The sequence below is a fragment of the Carcharodon carcharias genome, chromosome 3 (genome assembly GCF_017639515.1).
Source record: "Carcharodon carcharias isolate sCarCar2 chromosome 3, sCarCar2.pri, whole genome shotgun sequence".
NCBI classification, from domain to species: domain Eukaryota; kingdom Metazoa; phylum Chordata; class Chondrichthyes; order Lamniformes; family Lamnidae; genus Carcharodon; species Carcharodon carcharias.
The window spans coordinates 49,456,964-49,472,394 of NC_054469.1; the positions used below are offsets into that span (position 1 = coordinate 49,456,964).

The following is a 15,431-nucleotide window of genomic DNA, read 5'->3' on the forward strand; positions in this document are numbered from 1 at the left end:
CTACCTAGCTCCCTAAATTCTGACTGCAGGCCCACATCCCTCTTTCTAGCTCCCTCTTTCTACCTATGTCGTTGGTACTGATGTGGATCACAACTACTGGCTGTTCACCCTCCTCCGTCGGAGTGCTCTGCAACCATTCAGCAACATCCTTGACCGTGCCACTAGGGAGGAAATATACCATAAGATAAAAGCAAAAAACAAAAAACTGCGGATGCTGGAAATCCAAAACAAAAACAGAATTACCTGGAAAAACTCAGCAGGTCTGGCAGCATCGGCGGAGAAGAAAAGAGTTGATGTTTTGAGTCCTCATGACCCTTCGACAGAACAGGAGGGTCATGAGGACTCGAAATGTCAACTCTTTTCTTCTCCGCCGAAGCTGCCAGACCTGCTGAGTTTTTCCAGGTAATTTTGTTTTTGTTTAGGAAATATACCATCTTGGTTCACGACTGTGTCCACAAGCAGCTGTTGCCCTAACCATCGAATCACCTATCGCTATTACTCTTACAGCATTCTTCATGCCTCCCTATACAACTGAGCCAGTCATGGTGCCATAAACTTGGCTCTGGCTGCACTCGGGAGATAAACTGTAATGCGGTAACTGCATTCCCTTGTAAGTGATAGCATTGAGTGGCTCAGTTTCAATCTTCCAATTCCACAACTTACGCTGCTTGTATGATCTATCCAACTCTACTCTTTGAATTTCCAAACCAACATACCTGTATTTTATAGCATTATGATCCTTGGTCAGATTCCCAAATTTTTGGTAAGATCCCAACAGGAACAATAACATTTTGTTTAAAGTAGACAAAACGTTTTTGAGACTCAATACGCTTAGTGAATAAAGCCAAAAGATTCTACAGGTTTTGAACAAAAGTAAACTTTAATATACAAGATCAGAGAGAGATAAAACAATTTACAATATCTATATTACACTAACATTCAGGCTCAATATGAGGTGTATGCAAGTTAACAGGTGACCTGTGGTTGAACATACCACATTGCACGGTAAATGACAGATGCAACCAAGACAGAGTCCACAGATTTCTGAACAATCCACCCAGGTATCAGTAAACACAGTCAACCAATCTCACTGAAACACTCACAATGGATTCCAGACTTCACCTTCAAAGTTCTAACCTGGGAATTCTCTCCAAACATTGCTCCAACTCGGATGATGTCAACAATGGCCCATCTTACAGGGTTTCAATCTCATCTCCCGGAATTCCATCCCCTTGATTCTCAAATATGCACTCAAGCACCAAATCACAAACACAACTTCAGCCCCGTCAAGCAGAAAACTACAGCTCCCAAGGGGTACCTTTACCCTAACGACCTGCAACAGAGTCACCAAACTTCAGCTGTCTTCTTGGATCTTCAGGTCTTCTTGCGAGCTCTCTTCGATTATCAGGGATGCTCGAGCCCTGCTACCCAGAGCAGATTTCCTTTTTTGAGCCCATTTATCTGCTTCTCTTTTCAACTGAACTCAGGCCTTTTCCTGTCCCCTCTCTGGGACTCTTATGTCTTATGGACTCGACGGTGCTCCGCTCTCAGTCACCTGACCTGGGTTTTCACTCCGTTTTTTTCTTCTTGCACAGGTGCACTGGGCCCAAAGAATGTTAAAATGCTAATCCGCCCACGTGCAGCCCACTCCCAGTGTGTGCATGTGTAAAAGTTCCGAGGCCTGTCAGGAGGTGATGTTCACAACCTCCATTCTCAACTTTGAGGTAAGTATAGTTTTCATAACAAAAACAGAAACAGAATTACCTGGAAAAACTCAGCAGGTTTGGCAGCATCGGCGGAGAAGAAAAGAGTTGACGTTTCGAGTTCCGATGCTGTCAGACCTGCTGAGTTTTTCTAGGTAATTCTGTTTTTGTTTTGGATTTCCAGCATCCGCAGTTTTTTGTTTTTATCTCTGTGTTTAATTGACTGCCACTCCTCTTCAAGAAATGCCTACCTTGAAGGAGTTTTGTTTCTCTCTGCGACAAGATTTCCGTATCTGTCTTTTGCCTTGTTCACCTTCACTGCTTTCCATTTCTCTCCTGGTGTTTGGTCTGTGACATCTTTTGATTATCTGCTCCTATCACTGCTTGCTTGTCCCTACAACCACACCACCCCACCCCCCCACCTTAAACCAGCTTATATTTCACCCCTCTCCTTATATTCGCTCAGTTCTGTGGAAAGGTCATGAGGACTTGAAACGTCAACTCTTTTCTTCTCCGCCAATGCTGCCAGACCTGCTGAGTTTTTCCAGGTAATTCTGTTTTTGTTTTGGATTTCCAGCATTCGCAGTTTTTTTTTTATTTTTGCCCCATTTTAATGTTTTGGAGATGATGGGGCCAATATGCAGTGTCGAGTTTTCATTTTAATGTCATCTCACACTGGGGGCCTCGTAGTGTCACATGTCCCGATCAGCGCCATTTTGGAGTGGCCTCTCCTGCTCACCACCTCCCTCCCCACCCAGGTCCCTCAACTCCACTCGCTCCCTTCCTCCCTCTTGCCAGGAAGATTTGGGAGGGGGAAGAGGTGAGCTGGAGAGGGAAGCGGCAAGTGGGAGGGACAGCAAGTAATCCATTCCGGATATTAACAAACCTCTTATGAAAAAGATCCAATTTTCCCCCCCTAGTCCTTTTGTCTGTTATTTTAAATCTGTGGCCTCTGGTTATCAACTACTTGCCAAAAGAAATAGCATCCCCCCCACTTGCTCTAGAAAAATCCTTGCAATTACAAACATCATTATTACATCTGTCCATAAACTTTACCACTCAAATGAGAACCATCCCAGCTTCTCTACTCTCTCCACATAACTGAAGTTCTTCATCCCTGGTATCATATTAATAAATCTTTTCCACAGCCTTGCCAATGTCTTGACATTGTTTCACAAGTGTAGTGCCCAGAATTGTGTACAATACTCCTATAGAGACCCAGCACTAATTTATAACAATTCAGCATAACTTCTTTGTTTTTGTATTCAATGCCCCTATTTATAAAGTCAAGTCAAACTAATGCTTTAACTGCCTTGCAATTTACTCTTCCACATTCAAAGATTTCTGAATATGCACTGTAGGTCCCTCTGCTTTTGCATCTTGCTTAGCAGTACCATTTAGATTATACTGACACTCCATGTTATTTCACCCAAAATGCATCACTTAATATTTATCTGCCTTAAATTGCACTTGCCATAAGTTTATTTTTCATTTATTCCTGGGACGTGAGCAAATTGGCTAGGCCAGCCTTTCTTGCACATCCTTAATTGCCCTTGAGAAGATGGTGGTGGGCCACCTTCCTAAACCACTGCAGTCTATCTGGTCTAGTTACACCCACAGGAGACAGTTCCAGGATTTTGAACTAGTCGTGAGAGTGAAGAAATGGCGATATAGTTCCAAGTCAGGATGGTGTGATGGATGTCTGCCGATAAACATTGAAGCATCCAGATAGAACAGTCTATATAAATTATGCTCCTTTTGCTGCACTGTTGGCATGCACCTCTAGTGTGAAATCACTGAAATCTTGTCATATATGATGAAGCACAATGCAGTTGGCTAATTAGTCTGCATGGGTGGAAAGGAATTAAATACAATGAAATAAAAGGAAACAAATGATAAGGAAAAGGTAAAACAGAAAGACAATAATTGAGCAGGAATGTACCATTAACACCCTGCTAAGTGCTTACATCAGGAGGATTGGCTGCAAAATGAATGACTGAAAAAAATGCAATGGTCTGGAAATGACAAGATCACTTAAGTAGCTAGCATTCATGATAATCACTATAAGCATTGTTTTACTATAGCACAAAATGAAATTGCTTTTTCTGTTTTACAGAGAAAGCAATCTTTAAAAATGAAATTGGTTAAAATGAAATTGGTTCAAGTGAAATGTGATCTATTAGAAGATTGGTCATGTTGGTCTTTGAGCACACTTCCACAATTAACATAGAAAAATGGATATGTTTTTGTGTGCTAGAGTGCAGTTGGGGTAAGAAAAAATGAGTGATGTGAGTAGGTATGTAGACTGACTGTGTTCAACTTGGATGCCAATCTCAATCCAATCAGTAATGAACACAGTGTGGCCAGGAAAATTTAGCCCTTGGAGGCAAGGGGGGGCTGGAAAAATTGGGAAGAGCTGTGCCAGGATGGCTCCCCAATACATTTCCACTGCTGGGCAACATTCCAAGGGGCAAGCTGAGATTAGGATCAGTTGCCTGCTCCAGAGGTGGGTGGCCAGCCAATTAACATCATTAAAGACCCAATTATGGGCAATTTTGTGGCCTTGCTGGAATTTTGCCAGTGGCAGAGCAGCCGTGCAGAGGCCACAAACTCAATGCAGGCATGAGGGGGTCGACACCTATTGAAGCCGGAGGATCCGTGCACCATTGATTGAACCCTGGGCAGGAACAATTCATCCGAATGGGCTTTCCCTGCATTTCAAGGGGCATAATGGCTTCGGCCCATGTTTCATATCTATCCACGCCTCTGAATGCTTGCATAATGAGTCACCCCTGCAGTTTCTGACCTGCCTCAGCAGTACCCACCTCTTATAATGGGGCTACCAAAGCTCCAGAACTGCCAGCCTTCTGATTAGGTTGACAGCATTGAGCCCATCTCGCCAATCTTCAGTGGGTGGCGAACACAGAGGCAGCCAATTAGAAGGCCACTTCAAGGAAGATTGCATCATTGGGCACACTTGTCAGCATTTGTTCCCGACAAAGGTCCTGAAACTTTTGGAAAAATCCAGTCCTTAATTTCTACACTTGCATATGAAAACTGTGGTGGTGAAGAACTGAAAGTTTACAAATGCTGAATAAAACCCTAGCCCTGCTTGAAACACTGACTTCAGGACAAAACTGACAAGGAACAGATCAATCTTTGTTATACCTAGGTTTAGGAAATATTGGTGTGCTTCTTAAAAAAATTCCTTCATGGGATGTAGGCATCATTGGCAAGGCCAGTATGTACTGCCTATCCCTAATTATCCTTGAACTGACATTTTGGAGGGCAGTTAAGAGTGAACTACATTGCTGTGGATCTGGAGTCACATGTAGGCCAGACCAGGTAACAATAGCAGGTTTCCTTCATTAGATGGGTTTTACAACAATCTATGATAGTTTTAGGGTCACCCTTACTGAGACTAGTTTTCAAGTCCAGATTCATTCATGGAAATTGAATTCCAACAGCAGCCCTGGTGCGATTTGAACCAGTGTCCTCAGAGAATGAGCCAGGGCCTTTGGATTACTAGTCCTGTGACATCACCATAAGGCCACCCTAAATATTATCATAATGGCTTCATGTTTTGATAATTACTGCACTACAAATTTTCCAGCAAATGACCTTTGAGTTGACATTTAACCATGATTCCATGTGGGATAGACTAATCCCAAAAGTGTCACAATATTAGGCCATACTAAAAAGAAAAATGCTGTTATTTTTTTCAAACACATCCCAAATGTATCTACCATCATCTTCATCTCTCCAATTGGTGCTCTCATTTTCTTCATCTGTGTCATCTGTCCTTGGCAACACTGTGCGCTTTGTTGGCAAATCATCTTCCAGTGCATTTGTATCACAATCTCCAGCATCAGTCACACTCTCATCCTCCACAATATGCAGTTTATCTTCGTCATCTGTGTCCGAACTTGCTTCAACCACATTATTATAGTTGGTGACTGCAAATAAGAACAAAATATTCAAATAATTATACTAACATCAATGGATTATGCATATCGTCAGGACTCTTGAGATTCATGCTACAATGTAGTAATGGAAGTTACTTTTAATAGAAGCCTTAAGACAATAAAATCAAGGAAATGTCACCGTGTCCCTCAGCACTACAACAAATACACTTGCAGAGTGAAATACTGAAATTTGAATTCAGATAGTCCAATTGTTAATTCCCTGATCATATTGCTAAAGCTAACCATATTGCATTCTTAGCCTGGTTATTAAAGAATAATATTTTTTCCTGAATACAGTGCATAGAACCAGTGGACCCCAAAGAGACAATAGAAGATGTTAAAAAAGCTTAACAAAAGCACTGATAACTTTCTACTTTCTTAAAAAGTTCCTTGCGCTATAGCACTACAAAGTATCAAGCATCCAAACCCATTAAAGCATCAGTAACAGAAGCTGCAAGCAATTTAAACCTGTATCTGTGCAACTGACAGAATAGATCAGAGGTAAAAGCAAGATACTGCGGATGCGGGAAATCTAGAACAAAAACAAAAATACCTGCAAAAACTCAGCAGGTCTGACAGCATCTGCGGAGAGGGAGACAGTTGACATTTCAGAAGGTTCTGATGAATGGTCATACGGACTCAAAATGTCAACTGTATCTCTCTCCACAGGTGCTGTCAGACCTGCTGAGCTTTTCCAGGTATTTTTGAGAATAGATCAGAGGGTCTGGTTGAGCACTCAGACACCCATTAATCTGTTGAAACAGCTGTATCCCAGGGAAAACATTGTTCAATCAGTTAGGGTCAGCTCTGGCTCTCTGATCTATACAAAGTGTACAGCAGTTGAATGGGCATTTAAGTGCCATAGCTTGGCATGGAGGGTACAGGGGCAATGAGGTGGCATGAATGGGGCATGGCAAGTGTGTGGTGGGAATGAGGGGCCTGTGAGGAGCAAGGACCAGAGGGCCTTATTGTTTTTATTACAAGGAGGGATTTTAAGCAGCCCATCTCAGCACCCAGCAGCCTGTGGCTGCCCCAGAATTCTTTTCAGAGGGCAGCGGGCCCAACTCCTGTTGTCACCAGTCTCCCACACCGGAACAAAAATCCCATCTTTGCGGGAACTTTTGCCCAAGGCAGGCTTTTTGAGGCGGGAAATATCCTTGTTCCTTCTACCCACTTTGAAAAGGAGAACCAGCCTTAAGTGTCTAATACAGATTAGCAAATTTATTATAAAATTTTGTACCTTAAAAGGTTTCCTTCATTATTGCAAGTTTGGGAACATTTTCTACTTATATAGCATTATAAAATCAAATAAATCATAGGAGAAATTTGAAGTCACCAGTCCCTTAAAAAAAACGCATATGTACAGTGCCTAATTTGACTTAATCATTTGGCTAAAGTTTATTCAACTAAATTTACTAAATTCAAGAACCAAAATGCACACAAACTAAACCCAACTCTGGTCATTGAAATTTGCACATTGCAAACAAGTCAAGAATTTATATGTAAACGCTTGTGGATTAAATATCAATCCTTCCAAAAGTTCAAGAAATTTACCATACTGCCAGCAGTTTCCTTATTCAAAGTTGTTACTTTACTGTAAGTGTTGATTCATGTCACTTGACTGCTCTAAATCTTTTGCTGCTAATAACAGTGAGGCAGAGAAGTCATCAAGATACCCAAAGCTAATTGGTGCAGAGGAACATGTGAAAATAGGATATTGATTTGGGAAGTCAGGATCTGCAAAGGCTGTTTAGATACTAGACTACTATTGCAGTTAATTAGCTTTTGATAAACTACTTTGTGCTTCCATGTTGAACAGAATCTTTTAAGACTCATTTATTGACTTTGCAAGATTGTTATTTAATTATTCTTTATGTCCATTTCTTGCAACAAATGATTCCTTTCTACAACCTGAAAGTTAATTAACCCTGATGTAGGGGACCTTTTTTGCCAGTTTAGGATAAAAACCCAACAAGAAAGAAAAATGGAAATTACAAAAAGAAATAAATAATGTTAATTGCTGCAAATAAGCAAATGTATGTCACAATTATCACTAAGTGTGCAAATATTTTAAACCATGCACCAATCCACTCCAGGCCTAATTCCAGAAGCTTCTCTTTGTTCTGTTCTTGAGTCAACATTTGCTGGTCTTCATCAATTTTTAGTTACTTTTCATAGGTTCATTAATATAATTTAAATCCCAAATAGGTTGAGATAATAGATGAACAACTAAATGCAATTTTAATAAAACAATTAAATAGTAACACTGCACCCATATAGTTGAATGATTTTTATTATTCTTTAATGGGATGTGGGCGTCACTGGCTAGGCCAGCATTTATTGCCCATCCCTAATTGCCCACGAAGGTTGGAGCGAGCCACTTTCTTGGACCAGTGCAGTCCATGTGGTGTAGGTACACTTTGTTGTTAGGGAGTGTGTTCCAGGGTTTTGACCCAGTGACAGTGGAGGAATGGTGCTATTTCCAGATCAGGATGGTGTGGGGTTTGGAATGGAATTTGCAGATGGTGGTGTTCCCATAGATCTGCTGCCCTTGTTCTTCCAAGTGGTAGTGATCGCCAGATTGCATGGTACTTTCGAAGGAGGCTTGGTGAGCTGCTGCAGTGCATCTTGTAGATGGTACATACTGCATTGGTGGTGGAGGGAGTGAATGTTGAAGGTGGTGGATGGGGTGCCAATCAGGCAGGTTGTTTTATCCCACAGAGTGTCAACCTTCTCAGGTTGGAGCTGCAATCATCCAAACAAGTGGAAAGTATTCCATCATACTCCTGACTTGTGCCTTATTGATGGTGGACAGGCTTTGGGGGAGTTACGTGGTGAGTTATTCGTCGCAGGATTCCTAGCATCTGACCTGCTCTTATAGCCACAGTATTTATATGGCTAGTCCAGTTCAGTTTCTGGTCAATGGTAGCCCCCAGGATGTTGATAATGATGGTAATACAATAGAATGTCACAGGGGAGATGGTTAGATTCTCTCTTCTTGGAGGTGGTTATTGCCAGGCACTTCTGTGGCACTAATGTTACTTGCCACTTATCAGCCCAAGCCTGAATGATGTTGTGGTTTTGCTGCATATGGACATGGACTGCTTCAATATCCAAACGGTGCTGAACTTTGTACAATTATCAGCAAACATCCCCACTTCTGACCCTATGATGGAAGGAAGGACATTGATGAAGCAGCTGAAGATGTTTGGGCCTAACCCCTGAGGAACTCCTGCAGTAATGTTCTGGAACTGAAATGACTGGCCTCCAACAACTACCTTCCCTTTGAATGCAACCGGCAGAGAGTTTTCTGCTGATTCCCATCATTTTCAATTTTGCTTGATGCCATACTGTGTCAAATGCTGCCTTTATGTCAAGGGCAGTCACTCTCACCTCACCTTTGGAGGTCAGCTCTTTTGTCCAAGTTTGAACCAAGGCTGTAATGAGGTCAGGAGCTGAGTGGCCCTGGCAGAACCCAAAGTGAGTGTCAGCAAGCAGGTTTTTACCAAATGCCGCTTGGAGATAGCACTGTGTATGACACCTTAGATCACTTGATTGATGATTGAGGACTGATGAGGTCAGTAACTGACCTGGTTGGATTTGTTCTTTTTGTGGATAGGACACACCTGGGCAAATTTCCACGTTGCCGGGTAGATGCCAGTGTTGTAACTGTACTGGAACAGTTTGGCTAGGGCTGGGGCTAGTTCTGGAGCACACTTCTTCAGTACAATTGCTGAAATGTTGTCAGGGATTGTAACCATTGCAAAATCCAATGCCTTCAGCTGTTTCTTGATATCATATGGTGAAACAAATTGGCTGAAGAGTGGATACTGTGATGCTGGGGACTTCAAGGAGGATGCTGAGATGGATCATCCACTCGGCACTTCTGGCTGAAGATGGCTACAAATACTTCAGCCTTGTCTTGATGTGGACTCCATCATTATGGATGGAGATGGGGATATTTGTGGGACCTCCTCCGCCAGTTAGTTGTTTAGTCGTCCACTATTCAGAACTGGATGTGGCAGGATTGCAGAGTTTAGATCTGATCCATTTGTTGTGGGATAGCTTGGTTCTATCACTTGAGCTTCTACTGTTTGGTATGCAAGTACTCCTGTGTTGTGCCTTCACCAGCTCGACAACTCATTTTGGGTTTTTCTGGTTCTGCTCCTAGCATGCCCTCCTGCACTCATGTTATGTGACTGATATACCAGGCCATGAGATTACATATTGTGGTCGAGTACAATTCTGCTGCTGCTGATGGCCCACAGTGCCTCACGCATGTCCAGTTGAGTCATTAGATCTGTTCAAAATCTACCCTATTTAGCACAGTGGTAACGCCACACAACACGATGGACGGACATCATCTCCACAAAGACTGCAGTGGTCACTCCTGCCAATGCTTTCATGGATAGATGCATCTACAACAGGCAGGCTGGTGAGGATGAGTTTTTCTGTCTTGTTGGTTCCCTCACCACCTGCCACAGACCCAGACTAGCAGCTATGCCCTTCAGAACTTGGCCATTCAACCAGTCATGGTGCTACCAAGCCAATCTTGGTGATGGACATTTGAAGGCCCTCACTCAGTGTACATTCTGTACCCTTGCCACCCTCGGTGCTTCTTCCAAATGGTGCTTAATATGGAGGAGTACTGATTCATCAGCTGAGGGGGCTGAAATGGTAATGAGCAGGAGGTTTCTTAGTCAATGTTTGACTTGATATCATGAGACTTCATGAGTTCAATTTTCAGGACTTTCAGGGCAACTCCCTCCCAACTGTATACCACTGTGCCACAACCTCTGGTGGGTCTGTCCTGTTGCTACATACCCAGAGATGGTGATGGTGGTGCCTGGGACATTATATCTAACGTATGACTATGTCAGGCTGTTGCTTGACTAGTCTGTAAGGCAGTTCTGCAAATTTTGGCAAAGGCCCCCAGATGTTAGTCAGGAGGGCTTTGCAGGATCGAGGGGGCTCGGTGTGCTGTTGCCATTTCCAGCTGTGATGGAGATATAAACCTCTATAATGTTATTGGAAATTATTTTTGGAATTGTAGTGAAGTGCGTGTGGCTTAATTGGATTAAAGCCAGCCAGTCTGGGTGCTTTGATGTATAGTAGTTTTGAGATGTTAATTAGATAAACGTAAGGAAGTTAAAAGGTTAACTTGTAAATTTGCATTTAAGAGTGGGAGTAAAATCTTGCACCTAGCTGGGAGGTACCTAGCTGGGAGACGCCAAGCAATGTGTTTATATTACTAATAAAATTATGGGGGTTGAAAAGGTTGTTAGAAGATGTGACATTGAAAGCCTAGGATACAATGGAAAATTTACACTCAAAGGGCAAGCTGGGTATGAAAAAAAAAAGAGGGAAAGGAGATTGTGTGCAGGGTAGAGGCATTTAAGATCTAACCAGCCTGCAAGCCTACAACTATCTGCAAAGGAATCAAATTGAAAGGAACCTCATTTTGAACTCATAAGATCAAGTACGCTTTGCTTGGTGTCTATTTAAAGTCTATGGGTTATTGCTGCTTTGGTGAAGATTTACCTGGGTGTGATTGATTTGGGGATTTGTTTAAAAACTATAATGATAGTAATTTGTAGACATGTGTATGTGTTTTATTTGTTAAATTAATCAATGTTTAGTTTTATATAATTTAGTTTTATATAAAAAACCTTTCAAGGCTCAGTGGTCTTATTCCTGAATTCAGAGATGCATCTCCAACATACCAATTGAAAAGATGGGTTATGACAGTTGTTCAAGTTTCCCTCTGAGATTTAAATAACTCAGCCTTTACCAACTGCTATGTCATAACGCAGTGCAGAGGTCAATGTCAGGTAGTCCATCCGTTTCATTCCTTTTTGACTTTTCTATAGCTGTTTGATACAACTCTGAGACTTGCGAGGCCGTTTCAGATGGCATTTAAGAGTCAACCACGTTGTTGTGGGCCTGGAGTCACATGTAGGCCAGAACGGCAGATTTCCTTCCCTGAAGGGACATTAAGTCAACCAGGTGGGCGTTTAATGACAATTGACAACGGTTTCATGGTCACCATTACTGAAACAAGCTTTTAATTCCAGTCTAGTTAATTGAATTTAAAGTCCACCAGCTGCCATGTTGGGTTTTGAATCCATGTCCCCAGAGAATTGGCCTGGGACACTGATTTGCCCGTCCAGTCAAATTACCACTAAGCCACTACCTCCCGAGATAATAGAAATTCATGGTACATGCTTCAATACTTGAAAAAAACACCTCAGATAAAGGGTCAATACAATAGTTTTAGATGAACATTTGCTGAGATTTCAAAGACAATCTGACCCATTTTCTAAACCATTCTTTATCCTCCCAGTTAAACAATTCAGCTCCCACTGTTCATTCCCTTATTTCTATTGCTAAAGCTAGTCTTCAATAGTTTAGCTAATCCTTTTGTTTTATAACTTCAACCTCATATAGTATAGCTCTTTCCTGAAGCAGGTTCTAGCATTTAAATTTAAAATCTATTTTTTCTTCCACAGAGCAATTGTTCGCAATAAATGAGAATATTGTACAAATGTACTAAAACAGACCATAAAAATCAAACTCTTTACAAATAAATGGGTGGAAAATTGTTTTGGGCTCACTGTACAGATTAATTGTGGCTATCTGGGGTTCTTTCAAACTGTAAGCATCTGCTAATTATGACTAAAACTGAATTCGGATTAGATTTTTAAAAGTCTAGCATTTTAGGGAGGGAAAATAAAAATGTTTCACAAATAATACTGGTTGTGATTCATTGAGAAAAGTTAACTTTTAATTAACATTGGCCTCACTTCACAACAAAATGGCCAGAGCACAGCTGTCCAGCATTTAGTAATTTTGCAGAACTAGAACCCAACCACAGACAGATAATTATCTATTACGTAGGGTCTTTAATCAAATATTTTTATCTGGACACACTAGGGATACAGTGAGTATAGATCAGTTTGATGGATACTGAAGAAACTAATTGCTGAATAAACAATACAAAATGTCATGATGCTGTGGACAGACAGTACTGTACATGGTCAACCACCGTCATCGAAAGGGCCACCACCTCAGCATAGTTTCATGGCAGCAAACAAACTAATTCCATAAAATAATAATCTTCCCCTCCATTGTTACCACCATATGATATTCAAGGGAGATCTAGCTGATCCTTGGTAATTAAGATTCTATGGGGGTGAGCAGATTTAACAAACGGTGGCATAACATGTCAGGTATTGGCAGCAGCCATTTTGGTTTTAAATAACCTTACTTGTAAAGGGAATATCAATTCACCAGTGCTGTACACTTTGAAGACAAAAAACCTGAATTGTCTGCAATAATTTCTCAAAGGGAGTTAACTCTTGTTCCAGTTGTAGCAGAGAATGCTCAGAAAGGACCAGAAATTCCAGCTTCTGGATTGTGAGGATTACTTGCTTCATGCTTGAACTGGTAGACAACAGACTAGTCTCTAATGAGTCAGCTTCTAACTGTGGGTATAAATCACGGCACTGTGCCCTGATGCACTAACAGGGCCAGGATTAATTACAAGAGGTTAAAAAAAAAGCTGAAGCTTACACATATTAATTTTGGCCTTTGAGAATTAAACTGAGAAACATCCGGCTGCATTCCCCACAAAGCAATATAGAAGTCGGTAGGCTTCCAATTTTTTTTTTAGGCAGGAAAGTGCTGAAAATTTTGGACAAATTTTTCTAATCTGAGAAAAATAGTATGAACCATTTAAAAACAGAATTTAGCAACATTTAAGAATTTTTTTTGGTTTACATTCAACAGCAGAGTTGAATTTTGACTCGTCTGCCTCACGGTGAGGGGGGTGGTCTGAAAGGGACAGGGAACCCCCAATTCCTCAGCATGCTGTCAAGTTTTAAACCAACGACAGGCTGGCTTCCACTTGGGCTAGGAGCCAACCACTGAAAGCTGCAGTACAGAAACAGCTAAGTAGGTGCCACATATGGCAGGGGAGCAGGTCAAAAAAATGGATTGGAAGCTGAGTGGGTAAGATCAGAGGAGGGGTGCACGATAGTGCAAAAGATGGGCAGACTCCTCAGACCAGCATGCTCGATCCAGGTGACAAGTGTAAAGGTACTCACTCACCTCCTAGATCCACCCAGCATTCACCTGGACATAGCTGCTGGATTTCCCAATGATGGGGAAACCTAGCCAGAGTTCAAATTTGAAAGCTGAATGGCACTGGGGCTTGCAGCCTTGTTGTTAAAGTACCAATCTGCCTCACTGGTGTGGGTTGGCTGCCCACCCAACTTGCAGCTTTAGTTAAAGCTGGAAGTGGGCAGGTTGGAGGCGGTTTGGGTCAAGAATCTGATTTTTGATACTTGCACCTCCCCAGTTGGCTCACCTACTTTTCTTTTAAGGTCAAAACATTTCCTATTAGACAGGAAAAGCATACAGAAAAGCAGACATCCATAGACAGACTATCAATACACATTATCAGGATAATTTGTTGAAATACAACTGTTTGAAATTTCTCCTCCTTTAAGAATCAGTTTAAGATCTAGCTGAATCAATCTTTTGAGGGCAGAATAAAAACTAGTTTTCTGATTGAGCTAAGTTCTAGCAACCCATAATGTTAGCACTTTTGGTTGCCTTAGCCAGCAACACCACAATCACCATACTGGCAAGATTGGATCACCATAGATCCTTAAAAGAATATTCACAAAATGTAAAGAAGAACCTTCCCTGAAGATTTCTGACACTTGCAATATAGCTTTGATTTCCTGTACCTCTAGTGAAGAAAAATATTCAACTAACAGAGTGACACATCCTAATCTGATTAGATTCTTACTGAGAGACTTGCGAGCATTCACTGGTTTCCTCAATCAGGAAACTCGGGGTCTCTTTCCCGCACAACAGATTTTCTAGATCAGGAAATGTCAGTAAGTGCTACCGGTATGCTATATAGGATAAAAACAAAATACAGATTTATGTTGCATTTCACATATCTGAGACAACATTGGCAACTCTCACTATCATGCCCATGTATAAATAAGAGCATGCCAAATTCGTGCAGAAACTGGCAGCAAGATAAAATGTATTTTTAAGCATGCAGGGCCAAAGTACTTGCCCTTAGCTGTCAGATTATAATAATGCCCTGCAAAAGTCTGACCTGTGTACCTTACAGTTATTCCCATGGTGAATGTTACATTATCTTTCTCTAGTGAGACCTGCCCTACCAAGGAACAATAAAAGATACACTCCCCCAACACAAATCACTAGCCATTATTTACAGAGGGTCTTACACATTCAGTGCTTGGAACAGGACTCATTATGAAGGCTCTCCAACTCAAAACCAAAAGGTGCACAAGGAGGTTCTTGAGCATCGATTACTGATAAGAATCTATGAGATTAAGCAATTTTTTTGACTGAAGGCCAAAAACTACTGGAACTAAGCCAAAGTGCCAGGCAGGATTTGCTGGGATAATACAGATAAAAATACATCAAGGAAAAGAGTGAGCGATGAAGGCAAAAGTAAAAGGTTCACAGAAAATGAAAAATGAAAATTGCTACAATCCTATTTCCAAACATATTATGAAAGTACATTGAGTGTCTACGGTATAGCAGACTGCTGTTGGCAACAAGAGAGAAAGAATTAATTGGGTGGTTCAAAATGTGGGCAGGTATACAGAGTAAAGAAAGGCAACATGATTAAGCTAGTACTATGTGGCAAATATCTTAATAGGGCAATGCTGCCAAGGAATTTCTCCCTGCTTTTTAAAAAAATTCTTCTTTAAAA

The 15,431-nt window shown here is 41.4% G+C and overlaps 1 protein-coding gene across 2 annotated transcripts in view; it reads right to left on the minus strand.

Moving 5' to 3' along the window:
• The window catches only part of zeb1b (zinc finger E-box binding homeobox 1b), a 189,191-nt gene that overhangs the window by 83,778 nt on the left and 89,982 nt on the right, over positions 1-15,431 (minus strand). For both annotated transcript variants that reach the window (XM_041183709.1, XM_041183710.1), the window contains exon 2: positions 5,450-5,659. In XM_041183709.1, the coding sequence (XP_041039643.1) occupies positions 5,450-5,659 (210 nt within the window). The remainder of the gene's footprint in view (positions 1-5,449; positions 5,660-15,431) is intronic.